This window comes from Stylophora pistillata, chromosome 4 (assembly GCF_964205215.1).
Source record: "Stylophora pistillata chromosome 4, jaStyPist1.2, whole genome shotgun sequence".
Classification (NCBI taxonomy): Eukaryota; Metazoa; Cnidaria; class Anthozoa; order Scleractinia; family Pocilloporidae; genus Stylophora; species Stylophora pistillata.
In genome coordinates, this window is record NC_142522.1 from 2196979 (window position 1) to 2210855 (window position 13877).

Sequence of the window (13877 nt, forward strand, 5' to 3'; positions counted from 1 at the left end):
AAGGAAGAAGTATTCCTTACTCGGATGTTATCTGTTATACTTCGTCTTTTTTCTTTGTTGCGTAACACTCACTGCTCGAATCGGCTCTTTACTCTCGACTCTGATCAGTTTTCAAATATTTAAAAGGAATTTAGTGTTAAAGAAGGATCTGTTAAATACCAATTGCTTGGGTTTTGCCTCTGAGGACCGCGGGCTACAGTACACTTTTTTCTGTAGCGGCCATCTTGGTTTTGGCATGTTTTGAGCTCGTAATAAATCACTTTCTTCGACGACTTCTTCCTGGTTATTCGACTGTTCTAGTATCGAGAACATCTAGTTCGACCGAGAATGATATTCATGAGTTCATTAAAGCATCAGTCCACTAGCGGTCGTGTTAGAGCGCTGTGGTCCAGTAGTTTATCTTGACCCGCACCATATTTGACCGAGAAACCCCCGGAGACGAAACTTGTCAAAGTCAAAGTGAAGTTTTCCAAAATGGATACTCATTCTGGAATTCTCTTGAACAAATGTGCCGAGTTTCGAAATGAAGGGCAATTTGTTGACGTTCGTTTAAAAGTCGGTAAAGAAACTTTTCCCGCTCATCGCAATGTTCTCGCAGCGTACAGCGATTATTTCTACGCCATGTTTGCGGATGGAATGAAAGAATCGAACCAGGAGGTGATCGAACTGAAAGATGGAAGCATTTCGCCACACGTTTTCAAGGTCATTATAGACTCCATCTACACCGGAGATCTTCAGATCAATACAGAAAACGTGTTTGAAATTCTCGCTGCCGCAGATCATCTTCAAGTGAGAAATGTTCTTCAACAATGTTGCCATTTCTTGTTGACTGAAATCAATCAATCAGCTCGATTTGATGTGCAAATGTATTGTCGCGTTTGGACAGTTGCCGATAGACACAGCCTTAGAGAAGTTAAGGAAGCTGCAGAGCATAGGATGGCATCCTTGTTTACAGATGTTGGCGAGAGGGAAGAGTTCTTGTCAAATATCGACGCAGACCAGCTACTCAGCCTTCTCAGTCGAGATGACCTCAATGCACCTTCGGAGACGTTCGTCTTCAAATCAGTGATGCAGTGGATTAAACGCAAAAAGGAGGAGAGGATGGCAGTTGCATCTAAAGTTATCGGAGCAGTTCGTCTGGGTCTAGTGGACGTCAAGGTCGTGATCGAAGAGCTAGAAACAGAAGAAATGCAGCGCGATCCTGAGATCAACAAGCATCTACAAATAGCAATGAAGCGTCATTGTATGCCGCACAAATTTTCTGCAGAGGAAGTTAAACCAAGATCGATGAAAGCGGTAAGATGATAAATATCCCACAGAAATGAAGATCGTTTTTAACTCAGGACCTTAGAAAATGGAAGTCAGTTAGTTTTTTACTCCCTATTGTCAGTGTTATTACTCAGGTATGATTTTACGCTGTGCTACTCGTACGGAAGCCGTAAGCCACCGACTTGTATTTGCTGTTTGTACGTGATTGCTCTAAGTAAGAGTAATTAAGCTACAATTTATTTGCTTTGATTTCAATCATTTTGGTACGAATTTTAATTTCCCAACCGACGTTGAATTTGGTTATTGAATATTGAGTATGCTTACGCTACATTGCTTGTGGTCATGTCTTCTACTATCCATTTGGTTTGGCTTTCAGCAAAGTTGCTGAATTATTTTTATTGCCGGGAAGGGGGAGGGGGGGGGGGTCAGTTGTCGCCAATAAATTATAAAGGGGAAACTATAGAAAATTAACTGCCAATTAACTGCTAACGAGTGAGGATCATAAGAAAATTATAGAGCCTTAGAAGATCACGTCAATTTTAGGCTGACACAATCAAAATCCTCGAGCCCCACCCCCCTCTCCTCCCTGAGGTGGTAAGCAGTGACTGGTCGCTTACCTTTAGAGTTCAATTATTGTGTTGTAGGTTCTTGCTGCGTTTTGCCTTGAGGGGAGGTCAGGCTATTACTTTGCTGATCCAAAAGCGATGACTTACTACTTTGATGAGGAAAGTAAAGTGTGGAAACGGTTACTATCTGTGCCAGATGTAGGTGAAGTAATCAGTCTGTGGTGTACTGCGAAATGCATCGGGAATTATTTGTATTTAGCTTCATCAGATGGTTCATCATCTGACGTTTATCGTTATCATATAGTAAAAAAATCTTGGGAGAAACTTCCAAAGTTGAGCTCCCCCAAAGTGATCCACTGCTTGTGTTCTGTTGGTGACTATGTTTATGCAATAAGTCCATCCAGCCCACCTGAGATTTACAGTTTGGCTGACAACGCTTGGCAGCAGGGTACGAACAATTTGCATTTACTGGAACAAAAACGCGAGTTAAAAACTGTAGCAGCGGCAGTGATGAACTCTAAGTTATATGTTATGCATGGGTTCCTTAAACAGCATTTCAGACACGAAAATGTGGCAGCACCTGCCTTAGTGCATTGTTTTGACCCAACAAAAAATGAATGGGAAAATGTCGCCTCGACCTGTCATCCTCACTTTGGATCCAGTCTTTTTGTTGTAAATGACAGACTGTATGTGGCAGGGGGAAAAAAGAAATGTAGCTATGGCGATACCCTATGCGGTGAAAATGCTCAGGTAGAAGTTTTAAATACGCGAGAGCGAGAGAGAGCTCTATCTTTGTTTGGTAGAAGAGGAAAAAATAAACCGACACCGACCACCTGGTCTGTTAATGAACAAAAACATATTCCCCCCAACAATCTCAACGCTGTGGAAATAGAGGGGAGAGTGTTTTTTCTCATTAATAAATTTCTAATTGACAGTGGGATTAGAGTTCAACCAAAGGACACACATCAGGTTAATCTTGATGGATGGGAAAACATAACAACTGTTTATGATCAGGCAGTCTTGTGTTATTTGCCTGTCAAAAAAGAAGACTTAAAATGAACGAAGCTCGAGGCTGGATTAAGGGTCAAAATGAAGTTATCACCTAGTCAAAATTATAAGTGTCAGAGCTGAATGGTTAGGTTTATAAAATTTTCACCAGATCATAAAATGTCATGAAAGGATGAAATGTCTAAAAAAATTTCCGCTGATTACGCCTGTCTTGGAACTATAAAGTCACCCCGATATAACATTTAATGCATGGTTGAGACTGAGAGGGACTGGGATGCACTCATTTTGTTTTCTTTTCTTTAGTCTCAACCACTTTTTCGGATTTTCAAAATTAACAGAGGTAGGAGATCTGATTCAAAGTACGATTTTCTTTCTTGATTATTCACCTTAGACAATTTAGGGACTAGCATGTTAACACAGACTCTTGCTGTTTTACCTTTATAATAACGATAGAGTTTTCGATGTATATGAATGAGACTGAAAGTAGATTTTTAACCTAGGTTAATCGTCTTTCGAATCTTATACCGTCATTAATTTGGAGCTATAATATGATTATATTGAGCGCGTTAAGGTACAATGATGAGGTGAAGAAGCATACCGTACGTTTCGCTGCGAGAGACATTTATAAGTGCACAAACATTATTGACTTTAATAACATTTTCTTTCCGCATTAAAAGTGGCCCAGCGCATCCGTAATTAAAATAAAGTTGCAATCATAAGGGCTAGCCTTACCGTAAGTGTGAAATGAACATGAGAAAATGAAACCTGATGTTATAACTGTAATGATGTCATTGATAAATGCGGGACGCTTTCATTGAACTAGTTAGTCAGATTGACTCAACCTGTTATATTTACATTTTAATGTACATTTTATCATGTTCACTAAGGCGCAGTTCTATTACACGTAATTACTGATTATTTAGGTACACTGAAGCATTGCCAATGTGTATGTTAGACATTTTATGGCTCATAGTACTTTACAGACCCAGCCATGCAATCAACGAATGCAAACATTCGGTTGAGATTGGAGATTGCGTTTAAATGCTAGAGCAAATGATATAGAGGTTTCAGTAAGGTCTTTATATCGATGCTTGCTCGATGCTTCTTACTGCTTTTTAAGATCGAGATCCAGAGATACCAGTTGAACATTACTCAAAAAAATTAAACTAAAAATGCTGACACACCAGCACATTTTAGCGAATTCATGTTTTAAACTTAGAGTTACAATCATATTTACGCTCCACGTTAACTCAAGGTTCAAGTTAAGCACTCGCTGAAATGCATAAGCTTGACTTTTTGCGGAATTGCCGCTGAATGTCCATCGGTGTAATTAATATAACTATTATACGATCATCAGAAACCGCAATGAACTTAACTGACGGTAAAAATTGAGGTGCGTGACAAATATAAATTTGTTTGTACATCTTTAAATGTAAAGCGGATAAAACAATACTCCTCGAAGGAGTGAAGTCAATTAAAATCTAGCGTCCTAAGTACTCAGACGTTTTGAGACGTGGACAGCGGCCGAAGAATGGAACAAATTCTGGCGAGCCTTGATAATCAACTAAAAAGCTCTTGTCTTAGCATCTCGGGCTAGTCAGTACAGACAAAAGATCTGTTGTAACTGCCAGGGAAAAGAACTCTAAACTTCCGGCAGTCTCCCCTGTTACTTAAATGTCTGTTCAGGTTAGGTGCCCTAGTTAATAAATAATCTACGGAGTGTTGTTGAGGTGAAAAAAATTGTAGTAATTGAACAACACTGTGTCTGGTGTAGTTGTTACCCTTTTCTTCCTAAGTATTGAGAAACTGAGCTCAAATGATCTCCGATTCCTTATCTCTTTAAATCCACCTTTCCCACGTCCCCTGGGAGATACAAATGTTGCCAAACGCATGGTTTCGTGATTCATCGTTTAAAACTGATCTCGGGTCACGCGATCAAGCGAGTGATGGATTCATGCAAGTTCTTCAAAGTGGCTGCGCCTTCTGAAGTACTGTGAGATCCTTTCCTTCGGCAAAATGGTTGCCCTTGCTGATATTCTTCTCTCCAAGTGTTCCCAGTTTCGAAGCGAAAGTCAATTCATCGACGTTCGATTAAAAGTTGGTGAAGATATCTTTCCAGCTCATCGCGTCGTGTTGGCTGCGAGTAGTGATTATTTCTACGCCATGTTTACAAATGGAATGAAGGAGTCGAACCAGGAAATGATTGAATTGAAAGACGAAAGCATAACATCAAATGCTCTAAAGATCATCCTAGACTCTATCTACACTGAAGATCTTCATGTCACCGAGGAAAACGTGTTTGAGGTTCTCGCTACAGCATTTCATCTTCAAGTGACGAGTGTTGTCCAACGATGTTGCGATTTCCTGAAGAAAGAATTTGTTCAGCTTCGATTCGATCTGCAAAATTACTGTCTGCTCTGCACGGTTGCCCATAGATACGGAATGAAAGATCTGCAAGAGGCAGCAGAGAGCAAAATGGCTTTAAAGTTTAAGGATACCTGTGAAAACGAAGAATTCTTGTCCATTATTGAACCAGACCAGTTTCTCAGCCTCCTCAGCCGAGATGACCTCAGTGCACCTTCGGAGACGTTCATCTTTAAATCCGTGATGCAGTGGATTAAACACAAGAGGGAAGAGAGGATGGCAGTTGCAGCCAAAGTTATTGGAGCTGTTCGTCTGGGACTGGTGGACATCAGAGTTGTGATTGAAGAACTAGATACAGAGGAGATGCAGAGAGATCCTGAGATTCACAGGCAACTACATGAGACATCCCTGTTTAAGCATATGCCTTCTCGCAATTCGAAGTTTGCTGAGGAAAGAACTAAACCGAGATCAGCAAGTCAAGTAAGTAGAGGCTCTGGTGTATCTTTTTTCTATTAATCTATTTATTTACAATTCACCTTGGTGCCGATTATTATGTGACAACCTTAGGCTTCTGCAACATTTATACTGTAACCTACAGATGAGAGTTCGCTTCCTTGGAGACCAGTCAACACTAGTACTAGACTCAAGACTTTATTTAAGTCGTCATCACTAACACGTGTTTCTTAGTGTCAAAACCATACCCCCGGGGGTAGGGGTGCGTTGCAACATTACACTACTGAACAAACATAAACATATGTGGCGTGGATTAAAGCATCATTACAAAAATTGACTACGTGGAAGAATTTATTGAATGTCGTCGTTGTAATTTCTATATCTTGACGCTAAGCACGCGATTGTTTAAAAATCAGTTGAAGCATCATATTTTTTGCTCATTTTAGGTTCTGGTTGCAGTTCTGCCTCAAGCTCAAATGAAGTATTTTGATGTCGAAAACAAAACATGGAAAACTTTACCTGCAACAATACCGTCAATCGAGTCAACCCGTTGTTGGTCAGCAGTCTCTGTTGGGAACACCGTATTTGTTGCTGGATTAGCACCAAATGGCAACAATTCCTTCTATGAATACGACACAGAGAACAATGTGTGGAAAGTGAAGCCACTTTCGTCCAGTGGATGGATTGACAATTTATGTATTGTAGACGACTATATTTATGCAATTAGCTCTGATTCAGATCAGGTTCCTCAAAGATACAACATGGCTAAAAGGTTATGGCAGAGTATTTCAAAACCAGGTAAAGTAGGCTATTACTTTGTAGCCTGCAATAATGGGGTTATAGTAAATGCGAAAGTGTTTGTACTTTATGGCAGTAGGACCCATTTGGGTAACGGAATCTATTCTCCAGCAGTGCTACAGTGTTTTGACCCAAATAAAAATGAATGGGAAGAAAAGGCAACGACCTGCCACCCTCACTTTGGATCCAGTCTTTTTGTAGTCAACAACATGCTTTTCCTAGCTGGGGGCTTTCTTTCGATTGGTGCCGATGGACGTCCCTATGGCATTCCAGCACCTGTAGAAATGTATAACGAAGAAACTAACACTTGGTCTGTTGTTGAGCAAAAACATATTCCCGCTAACAATCTCAATGCTGTGGAAATAGAAGGGAGGGTGTGTTTCATCATAAATAAATTCCCAATCGACAGTGGGATTAGAATTCCCCCGGGGGAGTTGTATCCTGTTCCGTTGGGTGAGTGGGAAAATTTAGGCAACATTGACAAATCTGCAGTCCTTTGTTATTTGCCTTTAAAGAGAGAATTCCTGAAAACTGATTGAGGATATTCATTCACCCTTGATAGCTGAAAGGAACTAAAAGATAAGGAGCAATAAATGAGTAGAGATGAACAGCTGCTGTATCCTGATAAGCGTGTACAGAAACCTAGTTGGTTTGTGTTCATTTGTAGTTTCCAGTGATTTAACTTTAAAACAGTTTCAATCATGTTAGTGTCCAAACATAAGTCTAAGAGTGAGAGTGAACCTTAAAAACCTTCAGTACAGTCCATGGAAATTGTAAGAAGTACTAACCACACAAAAACTATGAAGGTGTAAAACTAGCGCCGAAACTTTTAATTGTAGTAGTTGTAGGATGTTTTACGAAGTTCTTATGAACCAAATTAAAGGAACTTTTGATCTATGGGTTTTGTTCTTGGTTTTCCTGACAGTGTCAGCTGCAAATGCAGTCTGTATATCGGTTTACTTCAAATCGATATATGGTAGAGTTCGGGATATTTAAGGACTTATTATAGAACCTTGGATCTTATATCCAACCTTGCAGAACCTTTTTAGGTCTTTTTTCCTCGCATAAAATGTTTATTTTTTTCTTTCAAATAAGCTTCTTCAAAGGATGTAATAAAATTTGCACAGAAGTTAATTTCAACTTGTCCTCTAACCCATGACAATGCGGATTCTTTCCTTTTTTAGAATTCTCCAAATCATTTCTAAATCTCTGCAATTGGAGTTAAACCATAGATGCTTCTCAATGTAAGTCTCCTATTTCTGCACGCGTTGTGGTTTAATTACAGTCCCCTGCCTAAGTCGTAGATATGCAAACTCAATTGACGATTTTAAACGCAAACTTTAAAAAATTTCTTTCTATTCGAGCTTGTGAATCGTGATGTTTATGAATTGATAAATATTTGCTATCTATCGTGTACATTTATCTATTGTGTAGTTAGCGCCCAGTTTTAATATCAATTTCTTGTGATTATTTTTACTCAGTCTAGCTTTATCAAATTTTTGTAAACAGCGCCTTTGAATCTTGTAGAAAAGGCGCTGTATAAATGGATTATTATTATTATTATTATTATTATTATTAAATGTGCGCTGAAAATGAAAGATGATTGTTACCTTTCATGACCGCTTGAGTGGCCAGACACAAGGGTTTGAGTTGCACGCGTGATCGATCACGCAAGGAGCCCTAAGCTTAATCAGTTCCTAAAAATGCGACATCGACCCTAAGAAATTCGAAAGATTAAAAAGTTTCATTTAGAGACAAGAGGGGATCAATTCTCTCTTGATAAGGCACCATGAATAGAGACCTCGCCACGAACATGCACTGTTGGTTCACTTTATAATTCATTCATCTAAGAGAAGAGATTTTCGGAACTTTCACTGACTCGACGATGACTTGGATAATGAGCAAAAAATACAAAATTTGAGAATTGGTTTGCATCCATTCGTTGATTCTTTATCTCATAGCCTTACGTCCTTGCGAGAAACCAACTTCAGTTTTCGTAGCTAGAGTTTTGCCTCAGGGAGAAGATGGTGATATTCGTTCTTAATACTCGACTAGCGGCAATTGAATTGTGTTTACATTCTATAAAGTGATACGCTCGTTCAACGCGTGAGCATGAGAGAAATCGTATACATGTCAAACTAGTTGCCATAGAAACGAGCTGACGTTACTATTTATTCAACTCACGCAATCACGCAATCACGCAATCACTTAAAAGCCATATTCATCTTTTCGTAGTATTGTGCGATACGGTGTTAATATCAAATAATGGTGAGATCTTTTACTTTTATCAAAATGGTTTCCAATGCTGATATTCTTCTTTCCAAATGTTCTCAGTTTCGAAAAGAAAGTCAATTTATAGATGTTCGACTGAAAGTTGGGGAAGATATCTTTCCAGCTCATCGCGTAGTGTTGGCTGCGAATAGTGATTATATCTACGCCATGTTCACAAATGGAGTGAAGGGGTCAAACCAGGAAGTGATCGAGCTAGAAGACAAAAACTTCAAGTCAAACACTTTAAAGTTCATCTTAGACTCCATCTACAATGGAGTTCTTGATATCACTAAGGAAAACGTGATTGAGGTACTTGCTGCAGCAGATCATCTTCAAGTTGCAACTGTTGTTCGACAGTGTTGTGATTTCTTAGGCCATCCCAATTCAATGCTTCGTTTCGCATCGCCCGTCCGACCAATTTTTTTTGGAAAAGTAAAGAAAAAAAAATTCCTGCAACGTTTTTAAAGCCTTTTTAGACATTTGACAGTCGTTTTAATATACATATTTTACCATCTGATTATACCTTCAAGACTAAACATGCAAAAGTAACTAGAACACAAACTGAATGTTTCTTGGAAAAGAACATTTCGTCAGGACAGCTTTTTTCATTAAACAGTAACTTTCTAACAGTCTTGCTTGTCAGTTTCAATCTCATAATGGGGGCGACTGAAAGTTTAGTTTTAACACGAAGTTGCATTCAAGAACATTTTGAACGAACTTTACCCTAGGTAAGGCCACAACTCTCTTCTCTTTTCGTAATCTTATCACAAGTGCACATGAATTACTGTCTGCCATTGTAGATAAAGAATAACGAACGAAGAAACCACGTTTTCGGGTTAACTTTGTAACCAAGCTTTCGTACTTAGCAGCCTGGCGTTCTCTCGCACCCAGACCCCTTCAAGTGTTCTTTCCTTTTATTTTTTTTTGCCCGACCGACCGACCGACCGATCCTCACGAGAGGGAGGGCGATGGGAAGCGAAACATTAAATTGGGATGGCCTTTGAGAAAGCATTCGTTCAGCTCCGACTTGAAATGCAAAATTACTGCTTGCTCTGCACCATTGCTGATAGACAGGGCCTGAAAGATCTACAAGAGGCAGCCGAGCGCAAGATGGCATCAACGTTTAAGGATATCTGTGAAAGCGACGAATTATTATCGATTATAGACACAGATCAATTAGTTACTCTTTTCAGCCGAGATGACCTCAATGCACCGTCTGAGACGTTCGTCTTCAAATCAGTGATGCAGTGGATTAAACACAAGAAAGAAGAGAGGTTGGCAGTCGAAGCCAAAGTTATTAAAGCTGTTCGTCTAGGGCTGGTGGACATCAGAGTTGTGATTGAAGAACTGAATACTGAAGAGATGCAGAGAGATCTCGAGATTCACAAACAAGTGTATGAAGCATTAGTCCATAACAACATGCCCTCTGCCTTCTTCGCGTTTGCAGAGAAAAGAACTAAACCAAGATCAACAAGTCAAGTAAGTATATGGTTTTTTTTCACTGATTCTCATTCAAAATAGCCAGCTTCGTTGTAGAACATACTGAACAACTCACGATCCTTTTAGATATATAGCTATATATAATCAGCTCACTTTTATTTATTAAGTCATTGTGATACCATAACTGTAAGAACATGGCCGTACCCGAACTGGGTAGTTCTTTTAAAGCAAAGAAAATGATACACTGCCCAAATTATCAAAGTAAGAAGGGTCTGGTTTTTTTTTTTTTCTTTATAGAGATCTAGCTCATGTCAAGCTCTCGGTTGGTGGGAGAAGAAAAAAAAATTCGGGCGAGTGACGGGCAATGGAGTGAGAAAGTCTGTGAATGACTAAGTTTCTTTGGTCCCTTTTTTTTGATCGTCACAACCAACAGAGGGCCGCGCTAGTGTAGAAGATTTGATTGATGATGTTCATCTTCATTTCAGGCTCTCATTGCAATTCTTCCCAATGTTCAAATGAAGTATTTTGATTTCCAAAGCAAATCAAGGAAATATTTACCATCGACAGTACCGTCGATCCAAGGATGTCGTTGCGATTCTGCAGTCTCTTTTGGCTGCGACTTGTTTGTAGCAGGATCAGCTAACGATTATGATATTTCCCTTTATCGTTACGACACGGAGAGAAATGCTTGGGAGACAAAGCAGTTTTCGTCCGGTACATATTCAGTTAACAATTGATGTGTTTTAGGGGACTATATTTATGCTATTCTTATTCAGACCAGGTTCCTCAAAGATACAACATTGCTAAAAGGCAGTGGCAAAGTATTGCAAAACTGAACACAAATTGTACCTATCAGGCTCGCAATTTTGGATCAATAGTTCATTCAAAGGTAACAATAATTGTCCTTTGTGGCGATATGCGCCAAGCAGGAAGAAAATATCAGCAGGCAGTGCTACAATGTTTCGACTCAGCTAAGAATGAGTGGGAAGAAAAGGCAACAACCTGTTACCCTCACTTTGGATCCAGGCTTTTCGAAGTAAATCGCGAACTCTGTGCTGCTGGGGGCTATTGTAATCTTCTTAACAGTCTCAGTCCATACGGTACACCAGCGCCAGTGGAAATGTTTAATGAGGAAACCAACACCTGGTTTTTTGTTAAGCAAAAACGTATTCCCGCTAACAATCTCAATGCAGTGGAAATAGATGGCAGGTTGTACTTTATCATAACTAATTTTCTAGTTGACAGTGGGATAAGAATTCCACCAGGGAAGCTGTATCGTGTTCCGCTGGGTGAGTGGGAAAATTTAGGAAACATTGATAAATCTGCAGTTCCTTGCTATTTTCCTCTAAAGAGAGAATGTCTTAAAACCGAATAAATTCATTCACTTTCCTGATTTGGAAGAAGCAAAGAGATAACGAACAGTTCAAAGGTTAAATGATAAGCAGCTGCTGTATAGCAGTCAACTTGCATGAAAAATTAGTAGGTTGGAGTAACTTCTTGTGTGTTGATCCAACTTAAAAACCAGTTCCATTAATCCTTGAGTCCAAATCACACTTTTACAAAATAATAAATTCATGAGCAGGAAAGGAACTGACTTAAATATAAATGTAAGTCCATGTAAATGGTAACAGTAATTACCATAGAACGACCGGAGTAAAATCAGAGCTGAAAACTTCAGACGTAGAAATTGCAGAATGTTTAAGAAACCCTACATGCCGAATGATGCAAGCTTTATGAGCTTCGCCCTTGGTTCTCAGAGGCGATATCAGCTAGCATGTCAGTGCAGGGGTTAATTTCAACGGCAGGCTTGAGCTTGTCAGGATTTTATTTACAATTTCAATCTTGTACGCAACCTTTCAAAGTACATGTAATTTGGACAGTTTTCGGACAAATGTCCTTCAAGGCTTGAAAGAAAAGTGTGTAATACTTAATTTCAATTTGTATTCTAAACCACGACAACTGATATTAAACAGATTTTGCCTTTGATTCAGTCCTCCAAATGATTTCTGTTTTGATGCTATATTGCCTATTAGTCTCCAATTTCCCTGCGAACTGCCTTTTATAAACAGAATACTTAGCTGAGGTTGTCAGTGTTCTTATTAAGCCTTTCACTGCCACTATGTCATTAGCCTGATTCTCTTTATTGTGCAGTTGACAGCACAGGTGGGCAATATGAAGCAAATCCTGTACCAGTCTTCTGTTGGCTACCAACGCGGGCAAGATGGGCCCATCTTGCCCGCTTGGGATTGCCCGCTTTGATCCCGAGCAAGAAAAAAATTGTGTGGAGCGGACTTACAAAGTTCGTAGCTTTTTCGACTATGTCAGCGATGGAGTTGCAGAAAGTGTTGGAAGACAGTCAAAACAAAGAAAAAATTAAACGACTCTCGTGAGTTCCCCAGATGTACTCATTGTGCTACAAACACGCTCCGATTTCTTTCCCGGTTCTCCACAGAAACAAGTCATTCTTGACTCTTATTACATCAAGTTGGTGCGGTCAAGATGCCTGGATATCATTTAGATAGTTTTAATTTGAATATATCAACAAAGTCGAAATGGTAAACTGGCCACCGTAACGATTACTAAAGCTGATGTTTCGAGCGTTAGCCCTTCGTCGGAGCGAATAGAGGAATTGTGGGTTGTGTGTGCTTTTAAAGGCGTAAAATGGAGCTTACCGTTATTGGTGGGAGCACGGCAACGAGAAAAACACGAATGAATTAGTGGAATGAAAAGCGTTCGTTGATACCTGTGGGATTTAGACTGCCGGTTTGAAAGATGAACTTTTGTTCAAGAGTTTTACGGCTTTCCTTGCTACCTAAGTGTAAGGAAAGGCCGCAGATTGCCATATGTTACTTAGAATGATTAGGTAAATTAAAATGTCTAGCGACTGGTTTCGATGTGTCCTTGTCACTCCTTTCCACGTCTCGAAGGTATTCTCGGAATCGGTCACCTAGTCCTCTGCCTGTTTCGCCGATGTATATCTTTTTGTAATAAGTGCAAGTTATGCAATAGATTACATTGGCGGAAGTGCACGTGAAGTGATCGGTGATCTTAATGCATCGTTTGGGTCCCGATATTTTTTCAGTGTTGTGAATGAAAGAACACGTTTTTCATCGTGCACGAGCGCATTTAAAAGTGCCTGGTTGGTCATTAGTCTGAAAAGAACTTCTGACCAAAAAATTGCCTATGTTTTTTGTCGCGTTTGAATGAAATGAGCGGAGGCTGCGAAAAGGTAGTGCTTGTCTCTGGATCGTTTTGAAGTAATACAAAGTCTTTAAGAATGATGGATTTAACTGAGTGGTTGTGAATGCGGTCGGAATCTTCCTTTTGTGACGTTTGTAGTGCTGAATGTCGATCAATAAGTTGGGCGCGGTGGTAACCCGCTTGAACGACAGAAACAGGGTAACCACGTTTATCAAAAAACTGGACATTGACTCTGATTTGTGGTGGAAATCAGAGTCATCATTACATAAACGACGGAGTCTTAGAAACTGAGAAAAAGGAATGGAATTCTTAACGTGAGATGGATGCGAACACGAATACAACAAGTAATTATGCGAGTCTGTAGGTTTGTAATACACACTAGTGCATAAACCGTTGCCTTCAATTGAAACTTTGATGTCTAAAAAGGATAAAGAATTGTCAGAAATTTCCCAGGTATATTTCAGAGCCGGGTGAAAAGAATTGACTGCGGTAATGAATTGAGTCAGC

The 13877-nt window shown here is 39.6% G+C and overlaps 2 protein-coding genes and 1 pseudogene across 2 annotated transcripts; all 3 read left to right on the top strand.

Moving 5' to 3' along the window:
• The first annotated feature begins 140 nt into the window (after positions 1–140).
• Positions 141–3662, top strand: LOC148732012 (kelch-like protein 25). The gene is made up of 2 exons (XM_088757616.1): positions 141–1296; positions 1914–3662. The coding sequence occupies exons 1-2, from the start codon at positions 475–477 to the stop codon at positions 2892–2894; spliced, it is 1803 nt and encodes a 600-aa protein (XP_088613742.1). The 5' UTR covers positions 141–474; the 3' UTR covers positions 2895–3662.
• Positions 3663–3794: 132 nt separating this feature from the next.
• Positions 3795–8056, top strand: LOC111321690 (kelch-like protein 12). Its single transcript, XM_022924643.2, has 2 exons — positions 3795–5687; positions 6107–8056. Exons 1-2 carry the CDS (start codon positions 4860–4862, stop codon positions 6995–6997), a joined length of 1719 nt encoding a protein of 572 aa, XP_022780378.2. The 5' UTR covers positions 3795–4859; the 3' UTR covers positions 6998–8056.
• A 652-nt stretch (positions 8057–8708) lies between these two features.
• On the top strand, positions 8709–12155 carry LOC148732013 (ectoderm-neural cortex protein 1-like; annotated as a pseudogene).
• Positions 12156–13877: the final 1722 nt, after the last annotated feature.

Bases quoted from the DNA above. Each gene is read 5' to 3' on its own strand.
- LOC148732012 (XM_088757616.1), top strand. From the start codon at position 475: ATGGATACTCATTCTGGAATTCTCTTGAACAAATGTGCCGAGTTTCGA. The intron at 1,297-1,913 runs GTAAGATGATAA...ATTGTGTTGTAG, and splicing joins AACCAAGATCGATGAAAGCG to GTTCTTGCTGCGTTTTGCCT.
- LOC111321690 (XM_022924643.2), top strand. From the start codon at position 4,860: ATGGTTGCCCTTGCTGATATTCTTCTCTCCAAGTGTTCCCAGTTTCGA. The intron at 5,688-6,106 runs GTAAGTAGAGGC...TGCTCATTTTAG, and splicing joins AACCGAGATCAGCAAGTCAA to GTTCTGGTTGCAGTTCTGCC.